Raw genomic sequence first — 13,819 nt, 5'->3', positions numbered from 1 at the left:
TATGACGGACCAAATTGAATAAAAATTGCCATCTTATGAACTGTATGTGAGTTTTGTAAACAAATATATTGTGCGGTGAAGCAGGACACTAGAAAAAGTTATGAAATCATTTATTCCCAGCACATGTGGTTGTGTACATCTCCAGCATACGATACTGTTCACATGAGAAGCATCATCATTGACATTAGGCTGTACATGAACTGTGGTCACCTCTCCTGCTTACACTGTCTCACACAGACATACAAACGACTGGGTCAGGTCTTTGGGGGACCAAAACTTGGTGTCACATCCATTCTATTACTCACGAATTCTTTGAGTCTATGAACACAGTTAACTTTGCCTTGTAAACATCACAAGAGCTACAGTCCTGGCTCTGGCGCATGGTGAGACATCAACAGCAATTTTTTAGTCTCTAAATCATTTTTTCTCCTTCTTTCAGGTGAGTATAACGAGGTTGTGGCTGTAGGACTACTGACTAAACATCAAGCTTGAGTTTTGTGAGTTTTCAGTACAGACTTGGTCTCTAACTTTTGGAGAAAAACAGAGGGGTCAACTCATCAAAAACAGAGTATATCTCCCTCTCTCCTTTTACCATCCTCCACATGCTCTTTACTAAATAGCAAGCTAAAAACTTACATCATACCAACAGGAAAGAGTTAATGACAACAACTGACATAATTAAGTATTCTTTGAAAGAAAAAGAAAAACACATGCTCACACGCACGCACACACCATCTGACACTTTGAGGCGCTCAAAATGTATGCAAATTGCCAGACATTATGCACAAAAAATCTAAAAAGGAGGGTGAACTAAACTAAGGACCTGTGTGAGACTTTCTGTAACTTTTCAAATGTAAAGGCCCTGCAAACCAACACCTTGCACTTAAGCTACATTGAAAACATTTTGAAGATGGATGTGGAGCTGCCATGATTTTCTAGTCATCAGTTAAAGACTATTAAAACCAGGCTACTGCAGTGATACATTTCTACCAGCCTCCTATGTGTTGGGTTTGTTTCTTGCAGAGCAGATCCTGGAATGGAGGCCTTATGTAAATGCAGCGCACAAGCAACTCCACTAGTTTCATTTGCCATTTGATCAATTTGACAAATGTTCCAGTGACCAAGGTGTACCAAATCAAGGAGGGGTTTTCCCTCAGAAAATGCCTATCAACCTGAAACCTGTTTGGTCCACATTAAAGAAGGTTTTTTTTTGGAGAAGGCATCCTTGTCCGTGAGTTAGTTGTCAGAAGATTTGTTCCTCTGTTTTGACATTTATGGGCAACAACCCAGAAGGAATAAACCTCACTCCTATATAGCATTGTGGCAGAGTCAGCACAGAGGAGTCAAAGATGTCCACTGTGTTTGTGAATGTGAGCAAAAGTTTGGAGTAAAAAAAAAAAAAAAAAAAAAGCCGATATGGCACCAGAAACAAGTAAATTCAATGAGAGCATCAAACACATTTGATCCATAAATAAAGCATCAACTAAAAACAGTTAAAGCGCAAGCCAAACAGGACACATGTTGAGAGACAAAGATATGGCTGGACTTTATACGAGTGAATGAAGTCAGTCCATTTGACAAATTCCCAAGAAAAAAATCAAATAAAATGTTTGTGACATCCATAAATTTGTCCTGAATATTTCAGGGGTCATCGAACTCAGCCATTAAAAGAATGGTTCATTTAGACAACCCTTGTCGAGAATGTTAAGCAGAGTAAGTTGGATTTCTCCATCAAGCAGGTTAGTGTGTTGAGATCGCATGCTGTTCAGCAGTACAGGTTATCAAATACTGGCCTAGTGGTGGTTGTGTGCATTGTGTAGGAAGGGCAACGAGCAATAAGGAAACTCTGCTTTCTTTTTTATTCCTCCTTCAAGCCTGAATGCAACTCTAACCTCTCTGCTGGAGCCTCCCCCCTCCCTCAACACAAGCATTTAAAAGGCAAAATAAAATAATAAAATCAAAATACATACAACGTCATTAAGTTTCCTCTGACTCCATATCCCCCTCCGGTCTCTCTTCTTTTACCTAATCTTCTCAGTTAATAGTGTTTTCAATATGAAACAGTGGACACACCCATGTCAGATTCTAACATTTACATGGCTTTTAGCACAGTCTCTCTCCTTTCCATCTATTGAGCCATTCAGAGAGAACAGGAGGAAGTAGGAGGAAAGAGTGGGAGGCAGGTGAGGGAGGGACGGAGAGGAGGCTTCTGCTCCAAAACAGAGGGTGATGTATTAGTGATGCCATCTGTTCTCCACACTACTTCAGGATTAGATGGAGTCCTTCGCCCAGTTCATCTGTGTAGGAAGGAGAAAGAGGTTTATTAAATCCCTGTCCAATGGGGATCTACTGAAATTACAAAATAAGCAGTCATTCTTGAGAATTGGGACACAATCCTATTTTCTGTGTTTTTCTATTTAACTCTTTAATTATGCTGGAAAAATATAATTAAAAAAAAGAAGTCTTGGCTATTAAACTTTGTAATGGGCCAACCTCCCTGTGCTTTATTATTATTTTATAAAAAAATTGCATTTTCTGCAGCTGAGGACTTGAGTTCCTTAAAAAAAAAAAAACATTCGAAGTTGCGAACAGTTCTCGCAATGCTAACCAAACTACAGTTTTTTTTAAACCATAAACATTGTTTAGTTGATTTTAATGGGCAATGGAATTGCCCAGTGAGACACACCTGATAGCAATATTTAATTATTACTGCAATAACAGAAAGCTTACCAGTGATTAAGCAGCACCCCCCCCTTAAGAAACCAGGAATTTAGACAAGGGTCCTTAGGATGCAGCTAACCCCTTTTTTATGTAGGATTCAATTACGTTTTTGTAAAAGTCTCACAGAGTTGACAAAGATCTGGGACACAACTTTAACGGTCCAACATTTTCATAAAAAAAAGTGATGACTATAATAGTATTTTCTTTACATATATGTTATAAGTAGGTCTTTTTAGTTTAAGATTTTTAATGCTTTTGACAAATTGTTTAAGTTTTACATTATTATTGGGATGAGGTTTTTTTTTCCAAGCACAGGGCAGGTTTAAATGTTTTTTAAAAAACATTTAAACCCTAACCTCAAAAAAAATGAAAGCAGAGAAAATTCATTATATATATATATATATATATAATATATATATATATATAAATCTTACAAATAGATGTATTTCATCAAAATAAATTATTTCAAAGTTATAACATTGAATTAGTGTAGTGGTCATTTAAAGTTGTTTTTTTCAGAAGGATAAGATTTGTCCTAATTCTCAAGAATAAGTGCTACACAGTCCCTGATATCGCAGCATCGTGAGCTCACCTTTCACAGTGCTGATCAAAAAACAGGTTTCGTCAGCCAAGTTGTAAACCATCTGTAAAATACACAACAAAGATAAGGTGAAATATGGCTGCAGTAAACAGTGGTTATTCAGTACAAAAGCTGTGTGAGGATGTAAATGACATGCAAATGAAGTAAGTCATTGCATACAGTGGAGCTGTTGCTCTTGAACACTAAACAGTCACACAGTCTTTTTTATTTCTCTACACAGTAATTTTAAAATGCAGTCTTTCCATTAACTCTTGACTTAATTAAGCTCTATCTTTGCATCTTTTTATAGCCTGGATACATTTAAACTTGAGGGACATCCAAAAATTATTATATAGAGTTGAAAAAAGTACATTGATACATTAAAGTATTGTATACTTGGATGAATCAAAGAAAGCATTTTTAAAAGGAAACATAAATTAAAGGGTTAGGACAAAAATGACTGGAAAATTAGTTCATTCTAAAGGTGAATTATAAATGTATACTATACTATTGACCCCCATCATCTTGAACATTCCTACAAGCATCTGTATGTATATATAATATATATAATGTCCTGTTTATAGTGAAGTATTTTGAGTGTCTACTCCAGTTCATCTTTTTTATTACAACAACAAAGAGCCCTCTACTGGTAGAATATTTATAAGGTGCTGAAGTGTGTGTGTGTGTGTGTGTGTGTGTGTGTGTGTGTGTGTGTGTGTGTACCTGGTCACTGAGCAGGATAAGTATACCAGTAGGACCCTGTCTGTACACCTGGTTGATCTTCCCCAGTGGAAGGCAGCACACACATGCCATCTTGCGGATGAGTTCTGCAGCTGTGAGCTCCTCTAAGTACAGAGCATGATACACTGAAAGGAAATAGAAGAGGTTTTATGCTCAGGTTGATAAGGACACAATGTATTACACTTTGGACTAATGTCACTGTCATGATGCTGTTAAGCTTGTTTACCGTGTAAATTTGAGGAAATGCTGGGTTCTTCGTTTTCATTGGTGCCCTGTGTCTCCAGCAGGGGGCTCTCTGGAGGGGACTCCTGACAGACGTACACTGTTAACCTGGGACGTACTGACCTGCACGCAGAGATTAAGATGAATGCAATGACACATACTGTACGAGCAACTTCAAAAAGTTGAGTACAAATACCACTTCCTGTCACACCTGGATTTGAGTGCATTGAAGAGTCTGATCCCATCTGCTGGTCCACAAATCTGGACCAGGTCATCCCGGGTTAGCTTCAACAAATCAGAACCTATGTGACAAATGAGAGAAAAATGTCACTTTTACTCCAGCTGTTACTACATTCCATACTGTGTGTGTGTGTGTGTGTGTGTGTGTGTGTGTGTGTGTACCTGAGAAGTGAGAGAAGAGCCGTGTGTAGGAGTTGAAGCGGTTTTTCAGCAGCCACTTCTGTGCGTCCTGTATGGAGGCAGTGGGGCTCAGCTGCTGCTCAGGACGCAGACAAACACATGATGAAGGGTTTATGTAGAGAAGACACTTCTGCTTTTCCGAGCCAGTGAGTTATCAATCATTAAACTTTATTGGTTAAGTACATAAACTATAACAAATGATGATATAAGCACTTCAACAAACAATAATTCTTAATTGATCAGGTGATCATTTAGTGGACAAATTGTACATTCTGAAAATGTTCTTTTTTTAAAGTCACGTAGAGCCTGAGCAGTGGACAAAACATAATGGCACTTAGTTTGCCTCAGCAGTTACAAACGGAGCGACATTGAGTCAATTAAAACAAAAAGTCTGCATCATTTTGCAGACAACTACATGGCTCCAGAGCGTTTTCTGTCTTTTTCAGTTGAAGGATAATATATGTAGTGAACACAATGTTTTTTAATGTAGGCTAATCTATTTATATGTACGGTCTCGCTCCCTCCTCCCCTCTCACGATCAGCTCACACAGCTCCACGATAAAGAGATCAGAAGTTACCGTGATAACGGCAATCCCGCTTCGTAGTAGACCACGCAGAGCAGCTTGAGGATCTCTGCTTGTTGAGCTCATGTTAAATTTTTCTACTGTTATAATTCAAAGTGTCTGTTGTGGAAAACTTTAATTCTGTTACTTCTCTACTAGTTTACATATTTAATAAGACAAGTGCAGACTTACCTCAGAGTTTCCTTGGCTACCAGGGTCTGCCTGGTGATTGGGTGAGGAAGAATCACTACAACACAAGAGAAAAGAAGAGTGGTGAGAGAGACAAAAACCTCAGTGAAAGAAAACAAACACACAAACAGAAACTCTCAGTTACCTGTCAGGTACTGAGGAGGTTGTGTAGGTGGAGAGCGGGGCGGAGCTGAAGGTGGGAGTAGCTGCCTGGTTGGTGCTGACGTAGGCATTATCTGGCCACGGGGAGCACTAAGGAGAAAGAAATATGAAAATCTTAGAATGTATTGTAAACCTTTACAGCATCTCCACCCCAACCAGATACATGGAAATGAAGGCTCTGAAGGTCTTTCTTTTAAGATTGAGGCTTCAGCCAGATGTCTACAGAGAAGGCTTAGGGTGTGTGTGGGTGGATCATTGGGGCAAGAGGAGCTGGGTGCTTACACTGCCTCTCTTGGCCAGGGAGTCGCCACAGTCAGCGGGAAGTGTCCGCTTGCTGGACTTTTTCAGCTCGTGATCGCCGGTATCCTCTATGATGGGTTCAAGTCTTGTCTGCTTATAGACACAGAGCAAAGGTTAGACTGCCAAAGAAACACAACCTTCAGAAACACACTTAGTCAGCCAGCCCCTAGTGCGACATACAGCATACAATTTTATTCACAGCTTGGACTAAGGATTTTATATATATAGCATATGCGTGTGTGTGTGTGTGTGTGTGTGTTTGTGTAATTTTGTTTAACTGGATTTACTTCAGTTTTGTTTATAGACTGGTAAGCCTGGCAAAATAAAAATGTGATTATTCTGTAACACATGGTCACATGCATTGAAGAAGTGACCTTATTATGGTTTGACTGTAATCTTGCTTTTTATATGTATATATCTATAGAAGGGTCAGGACAATGGTGATTGACAGACAGATCTACTGAGCCCAGTAGGTAAAAGGTTAGCATTTTAGGGACTCACAGATGTCTTTATCAACTAATAGACCATATTCCCATGGCAGCCATGTTGCAGTGATTTCACACTCAGGGTGGGAAGCCCAAACTGTTATGCTCCAGGTTTAAGTCATGTTAACCTCCCAAATCTGACTAACTCTTTTCATTTCAAATCTTCCCAATTAATGAGAAAGTACATAGTCAACAAATACTGAAAATCTAGAGACACAACGGGCCATATTAGAAGTTAAAAACATATTTAATAAAGTATTAGCTACCATTAGCATTCAGCCACATTCTAGCCAACATTTATGTTTGAGAATCAGGGATACAATGTGCAATTGGTTTGAAAGTGGCGTGCAGCGCTCATCACATCCTCTATAGGTTTCACAAACTGACACATGAAAGATGAAAATGTATTTAACATGGGGTCTTTAAGCCTGGCTGATGTTCAGTCAATAACAGCTGCGTACTGACCTCTGACAGGATAGTGGTATCATAAGAAGGTTGGTACTTTTCCTTCTCTTGAGGTGTGCGTTTCTCCATCTTCTCCCTGTCTGTCTTTTGCTTACGGTCCGCCCCCTTTGGCTAAACAGGAAGCAGAGAAGAGCAGGAGACCATTAAGGAATAGGAAGAACCTTTTCTAGAGCTTGCATGAGATGTAGTGTAAAAACTCCCCCCTCTATAATAAAAAAGCCAGCGTGCACCTTAAAGACTTTGATTTGGCAGGAGGCAGAGTGGAGGTGTTCTGTGTACTCTCCTCCCTCTCCCAGGGCGAATGTGTCGAACTGGATCCTGAAGGGGACGCCCTTCTCTCCGCCATGCTTCCTGGGAGTGAACTCTGTGCTAATGCAGTGCACCTGCAGACAGCGTGTGATCAAAATGTGTTTGATGTTAAATTTAGAGGCACACCCAAATTGACATCACAGAGAGGGGCTGAAGTGTGTGTGTGTGTGTGTGTGTGTGTGTGTGTGTGTGTGTGTGTGTGTGTGTGTGTGTGTCACCTGCACAAAAACAGAAGTTCTTTTGTTCAGGTCCCACAGAAACTCTGCCGCGTTCAGCTGGGAGGGGTGAGTCTTTGGCTCCACAATGCCCACTGACATGGGGATATCTATCTCGCACACACAGATATTTAAATGTAGGATAACACATGGGACAGTACAAGTATTCGTTTCTTGCCGGGCATCATTACCTATGTCAAGGAGACGGTCACCGGGACGATTCCACTTCCAGCCCTCCAGCTGCTGGTGCTCTGTGTACTGCAGCCGGCGATCATGAAACACTACCCGAACTATGCTCTACACACACAAAAACACAGAAACATAACTATCACAGCTCTGGGTTCTCCTCAGGTGGTCCTGAGAAATAGGACTTATTAGTTAATGTGGGAGCACTTCATGTTTCATTATAAATGGACAGCAAGTAAAGACTACAACCTAGCGTCACATTAGAAATCACAAACAAGCCAACAATGGATATGCTGAGAGGATCTTCTCACCTTCACCATCTTGTTGGTGAGCTCTGGTAGCTCCCCTGGATTCCTGTTATCCAACATACGCACCTCGTAAGACTGGCCTGGAGGGAGAGAAAGAATGAGAAAGACAATTAAAGTATTTCAAATTATTAGATTTTTTATAAAGACGATGAGGAAAACTCCTGCACAGTCTTTATGCTGATATATGAATAGAATCACGTTTCTGTCTAACCGACCTTCATCAGGTGTAATGGCAGCATCAGAACATCTCCATGTGTATGTACGACCAGTTAAACTACCTCCATTTTTAATCAATCAACAATGAGAAACAATCTTGGCGGATATTTTATTTAGATTATTTTAACAAAATCCAGTTAATCTATGATTTAAGGGGAAGCCTCTTTCCAGTGGACTTTATAGACCTTAAGACACAGCACACTCACACTAGGCATTCGTTACCGTGCCTAAGCACGCTACACCCTCAAAGTCCTGTTGGGTTGACTAGTGTGAGTGCTCTGATAAGCACGGTTCACTTCCTTGGCCCTGGCATGCTTGGAAGAGGTGTGCTTCGGCACGGTACAGTTCATACACAAGCACAAGCACGGGAACATGGACAGCCTTCCATTATTGAGAAATCCCGGAGTTTTATGGCTTTATCTGACTAAAATGACTCAAAATAAGCCACAAAGTGAGTAAAGTTGCAGTCTTGTTCTCTATGTTGTTCTCTGATGTTAAGTTATAGTCCTCCTGTCTTGTAAAGATCATGATCATGTGAAGCCATGTATGTGTTTTATTGCGACGCTATTTAGGCCACAAGAGGTAACCGTGCTCAGGCCCGGTTAGTCCTGGAGCAGTGTGAGTGCAGGCAAGTGGAGAAAAGGGAGAGGGTTACAATCATACTTAAGCACGGTACGGAGCAGCTGGGTCTAGTATCAATGTGCCCTAAGTTAAAGGCCCAATTAAAAATACTTTGGACTGACCAACCTAAATTTTTGGAAGATTTATTTTTGTTATTGTGGATAGAAATGGAAATAGAGGAGAAAGAGAGTGGGGACTGACATGCAGGAAAGTATCCACAGGTTGGATTCAAACCTGGGCCATGCACTTTGAGGACTACAGCCTCTGTACATGGGACACACAAACTATCCACTCAGCAACCAGAGCCCCTGCTGTCCATGTATTTTACTATAAAATAGATTCACAGACATTCTGAGAATTGAACAAGATGCAGTTTCATTCTCCCCTTTTCTCTCTGGTCTCAATCCTCTTTATAATCCAGTCCTTGCACACCACTGATGCTGAACAGTTTTCAATGCATATAGAAGTGCTGGCACTTTCAAAATTTAATAAGTTGTCTTCCTTCATGTTCAAACTACGGTGATGGTGCAAGCTGATGCTGTATCTCTCTTGCTACAGTTTGAATGTTTCTCGTTGGAGCTGGCTTGCAAAAAATATCTGTCTTAAATACTGGAAATGTAGCACATACAGTCTAAAAGAGAATGTAAACAAGACTTTAATGGAAGGATTCTGCACTGTGAGACATGCCATCAACTCATTAAATAGTTGTTAATCTGCAGTGCTTTTCATATGTTACGGTTTAAATACAGGTGTCACACCTTGGTTTAGGTATGTGAGCGTCTCGTCATGCAGCTTGACAGCAGGGGAGGTGGCGGCGCACAGCACATACTGGAATGGGGGATTTTTGGTCTCGTTTTCAGGAGGAAGGCTGGGGTCCTCCTGCTTGAAGATGGGCAGAGCCAGAACATCACTGAGAGAGACAGAAGAACGGAAGAACAAAAAGAGAACGTGAGCATGACAGTTCCGCAAAAACAGAAGTCATTATTAAAAAGCATTTGTGGCAGCTTGAAAGTTGTTCCAAAAGCAGTTTGATCACTATTTTATTTGGCTTTTGGACTCATAATGATGTTAAACTGGCTCATTATTTACTATTAATCTAAGCTTTTATTGAATCTCTACAACCAAGAGGGATCCATCCTGATGGGAACAATCAGCATGCCCTTGCTGAAGGCAACAAGAAACTTTTTTTATTCTTTAAATTGGACGTTCTTGTTTTTCTACTTTGCATTTTTCTCTTAAACATATCAATGCTTTGAGTTATTTAAACTGTTGCATTTTCCTTCTTTTGTAAGACAAAACTTGCCCTCTTCATAGTGCAGAATGATTAAATGGATTGGCTTATTTTAGAATTAGTGACGAGGGCTCTCAATCGATCAAATGGCTCTCTATTATGTATGCATGAGACCTCAGAGGGATAAATGAACAAAAACGTCCAGAGATAGCCTGAGCTGCTGACACACGAACACTTACACACTATCCTTCACAATTGGCAGCGACTCTAGACAGGAAAGCTGTCCTCAGCTCACCTTGACAAATGCTCTGGGATAGTCAACCTAGTGTGTGTTTATGTATATTTGATTGCAGAAAATGAGTTTTATCAACACAAAGAAATGCAGATCGTGGCATCTCAGTAGATGGAAAACATATGCTGCTTTTAACCTGATCCAGACTTACATTAAGAAAAAGTGCCTAACAGCACCTTCCACCCAAAACAACTTCATCTTCAAACAGCAGCCTGCTACATTTAGTCAAACCACTTCTTGCTGGTGTGATTTGCTCTTCAGAGCGGGTGCCCAGCTCTTGGCAGTGCCAACCCGGGTGCCGCAGCCCTACTTACCCCACTGCCCAGGAAAACTATGTCTGCTTCCTGAAACCTGAGGAGCTGGTTGCACCGAGACATTCTGTTCCTACCAGCTGCTGACTCCAAACCTGCCCTGTAACTCACCCCAACACCACAGATACCACTGCCCCCCGCCCCCTGGATGCAACTCCCTCCTGCTTTCACTAAATAACTTCAATGCAACTCAACATTTTTGAGTTAATATGCTTGCTGAAACTCTTCATCGCACACTCAGATAAATGCACTCAAGAAGACAGATGGCTGAAGAAGCCGCTGATAGGATAAACGCATGTAGTGAGAGGTGCTCGACTTTGCCACACAATTATCACCTCCCATAACATAAATATATATATGTATATCACCTCCATATAACACAGTGCACACATACCAAGAGTAACTAATTGAACAGGCAGTTTACAACAATGCCATTCAAAACCAGGCACAGTTCCCCCCAACTTCAACAGAGACAGACAGGAAATGTAACCATCTTCTACAGACACATTGTCAACAGGTGAATACATGCGTCTCCACGAATCATGAGACCTAAGCATTTGTGAAAATCCTGAGGTCATTTAATTAAACTTACTTCAAGAGAATATCAACAGGTTATGAAACAGTCCAAATTTAATACAGATTATCTTTGTCAAAAAACTCAATGACCAACTAATTATTTTGAATGCCTGACACTGGTAGGATTCCAACGAAGCAACTCAGCATGTAACGCAAAAGATCCTTTTTTTCCCCCACGTCACAGTTTTAGGAGATGGTATCAAGTGCTCTGCCTGATTCTTAGGTTTGTTTAGGTAGACGTTGATCTGATATAAAAAATAAAAAATAAACTTTTCCAACTTTAGATGATATAGTAAGATTCTAAAGCAACTGTGATGCCGTTTTGATATGGGCTAAAAAAACAGAAATTCTTTGATTGTTATCTATCATCAGGGAGAAGCAACAGTTGTTTTACATTATTATTTCAGTAAATAATTATTCAAGAAAAATGCATCCTTTCATTTCAAACATGGATGTTAAAGATTTTTTTTGACAGCTTCATTAAAAAAAAATCAGCTTCTGCAAGTTATACCTCCAAGTCAATTAACCCTATATGCATCTTTTGCAATAAAAACAAAACAGATCTTTCTCCATACATGTTATATACAGCACTTTGTTCCCCCTCCTCACTGGTGAGAAACAAAGCCATACATTTGTTCTGATAGATCTGCCAGTCTGCGGGGCCAAACAAGGCCTTTCTTGCAGACTTCCTGATATGAAATGTACACAAAGCTCAGCTTATGTTTTTGGCGGGTGATATCATATCAGATATGTCTTTGTCTGTCATTGTGCAACATATGAGGGACACATTTTCTGCTCGAGTTTGGGTTAAAAGATCATTTTGTACCCTGCAATGACTAGCCTACTCCAAATCCCAAAACAAAGAGAAGTCATCACACTCCAAGGCAGGGAGGATGTAAAGTAACCTCCTGAAGACAGTGTGTTGTTCTCTCTCTAAAGACCTTGTATAATGTTATGAGGCTTGCTGTGTTGACTCCGTGTCTAACCTCATGCTGTAGGCTCCAGCCCCCAGCTCCTGCCCGATGCCTGACAGGCTGGCATCGAAGTCGTGCACCAGCCCCGACTCTATCGTGGCGTCGTCCATCTTCAGCACCCAGGCCATCGGCCCCAGCTCCTTGTCCTCGGCTTCTACTCGGAGGGCCGCCAGCTTGCTTCAGGTACGAGGACTCGGCTAGCAAGGAAGTGGGCTTTGCAGCTTGTGAGCGACACCGTGTGAGGAAAGTTATGCTGCTAGCCCGTTAGCCGCTTCTTGGCAAGCTGGGAAGGCGAATTGATAGCTTTCCGCGCAGACTGGATGTGTCGCCATATCTCCTCTCGAGGTTTTTTTTTTTTTTTTTTTGGGGGGGGGGGGGATTGTTTATCACACAAACACGGAACTCCCCCACTTGTCTTATAGTAACGCTGCGTTAGCCTCCTCTTTAGCTAGCTAGTCGTGACTGAAGACCCGAGCTGATTGTCAGCATGCTAACGTTAGCAAACAGCTAGCTAGGTCCACAAAGGCAAGTCAAATAAGACTAACATGAATTCAGCAGCCCAGGTGTTTCTCCAGGTGCGGTCACTTCAATCAGTCTAGCTAACGTTAGCTCAGAAAAATGCAACAAGGGTGATTGTTTTAGTTCACTCGCCGCATCCCACGCAGCGTCCGCACAGCTGTTGCTACCTAGCTACCAGGCTAACTAGCATCAACTTGCTTTCAATCCACTGTGTGATGTGACCTAAGAGCAGCTCTCCTCTGACCGTACCATCCCAGACCGCTCTCCTCCTATCATCGCGGTACGAGAATCACCGCTAAGGCTCCCAGACCTCAAAGCGCAGTCCTGTAACCATCCACAACGAAGCGATTGACACAAAACCAGGCATCAACATGGCTCCCTCAGCATATAGACTGTCGGTCTGTGTAGCCTGCAGGGCTGCCACCGCCAGCCTCAGGAAGGATGCCAGGACGTCGATCAACCAATCAGCGTCCACCTTCTGTGCCAAGCGCAGGGCGATCGTCCAATCAGAGGCCTTTGGGCTTCCGTCATTGTGTCCATAGGGTCTAAATGGACGTGTGCTGTGCCTCCCACAAAATATCTAAACTTGAAAACATCAACTTTCTTTAAAGTAGTACTTACTCTTGTGATATGTATGACTGGCTAACATCTCAAAACCGTTTAGTTGCCAATTGTAACGCAAAAATTAATGCAAATTAATTGTATATTGTATACTATATCGTATTATTTAATTGTATTTCTTATTTGAATATTTGGTTTTAGTATTTGTACATTTGTATATTTCTGATATTAGGCATCTACAGGCTTGCTCCAACAGTATTTCGTTGTACTTGTACAATGATAAACATATCTTATCTTATCTTATCTTAAAATATATGGCATTGAAATCATAAATGGAGAATAAGGCTATCTGAATTTTGTCTTTAATGCACGTAATCTTTGTCTTTAGAATCCATAAAATATACATTCATACAGAAAGAATCCCCATTGGTGTATATATATATATTTTTTTAATTCCAATGATTTGCAAATAGTTTTAGCATATTGTTATAAACACATTATTGATACCACTAAACTAGTAGAAGAGACCCCTACATATTTATGTTTTTTTAATTTACTGTATATTTTGCATCGTTTGTGCTTAATATTTTTAATCTGTATACTGTCTCCGTTTGTGCAGTCACCGATGATACATTACGCTACTTGCCAAATA

The 13,819-nt window shown here is 40.8% G+C and overlaps 1 protein-coding gene across 2 annotated transcripts; it reads right to left on the bottom strand.

Moving 5' to 3' along the window:
- Window positions 1-94: 94 nt before the first annotated feature.
- Window positions 95-13,038, bottom strand: ubp1 (upstream binding protein 1). 2 transcript variants are annotated; one of them, XM_061059875.1, is made up of 16 exons: window positions 12,100-13,038; window positions 9,462-9,613; window positions 7,870-7,946; window positions 7,564-7,669; window positions 7,376-7,482; window positions 7,079-7,231; window positions 6,849-6,959; window positions 5,881-5,988; window positions 5,582-5,688; window positions 5,440-5,494; window positions 4,667-4,760; window positions 4,476-4,566; window positions 4,269-4,387; window positions 4,025-4,167; window positions 3,314-3,365; window positions 95-2,297 (listed from the first exon to the last, which is right to left on the bottom strand). In XM_061059875.1, the coding sequence occupies exons 1-16, from the start codon at window positions 12,213-12,215 to the stop codon at window positions 2,260-2,262; spliced, it is 1,629 nt and encodes a 542-aa protein (XP_060915858.1). In that variant the 5' UTR covers window positions 12,216-13,038; the 3' UTR covers window positions 95-2,259. The 2 variants fall into 2 exon arrangements, with proteins under 2 accessions (XP_060915858.1, XP_060915857.1); XM_061059874.1 differs by having other exon boundaries at window positions 5,881-5,991; window positions 12,100-13,037.
- Window positions 13,039-13,819: the final 781 nt, after the last annotated feature.

This window comes from Labrus mixtus, chromosome 16 (assembly GCF_963584025.1).
Source record: "Labrus mixtus chromosome 16, fLabMix1.1, whole genome shotgun sequence".
NCBI classification, from domain to species: Eukaryota; Metazoa; Chordata; class Actinopteri; order Labriformes; family Labridae; genus Labrus; species Labrus mixtus.
Note: the sequence above shows the minus strand (reverse complement) of the source record. Positions and strands in the feature narration are given on the sequence as shown.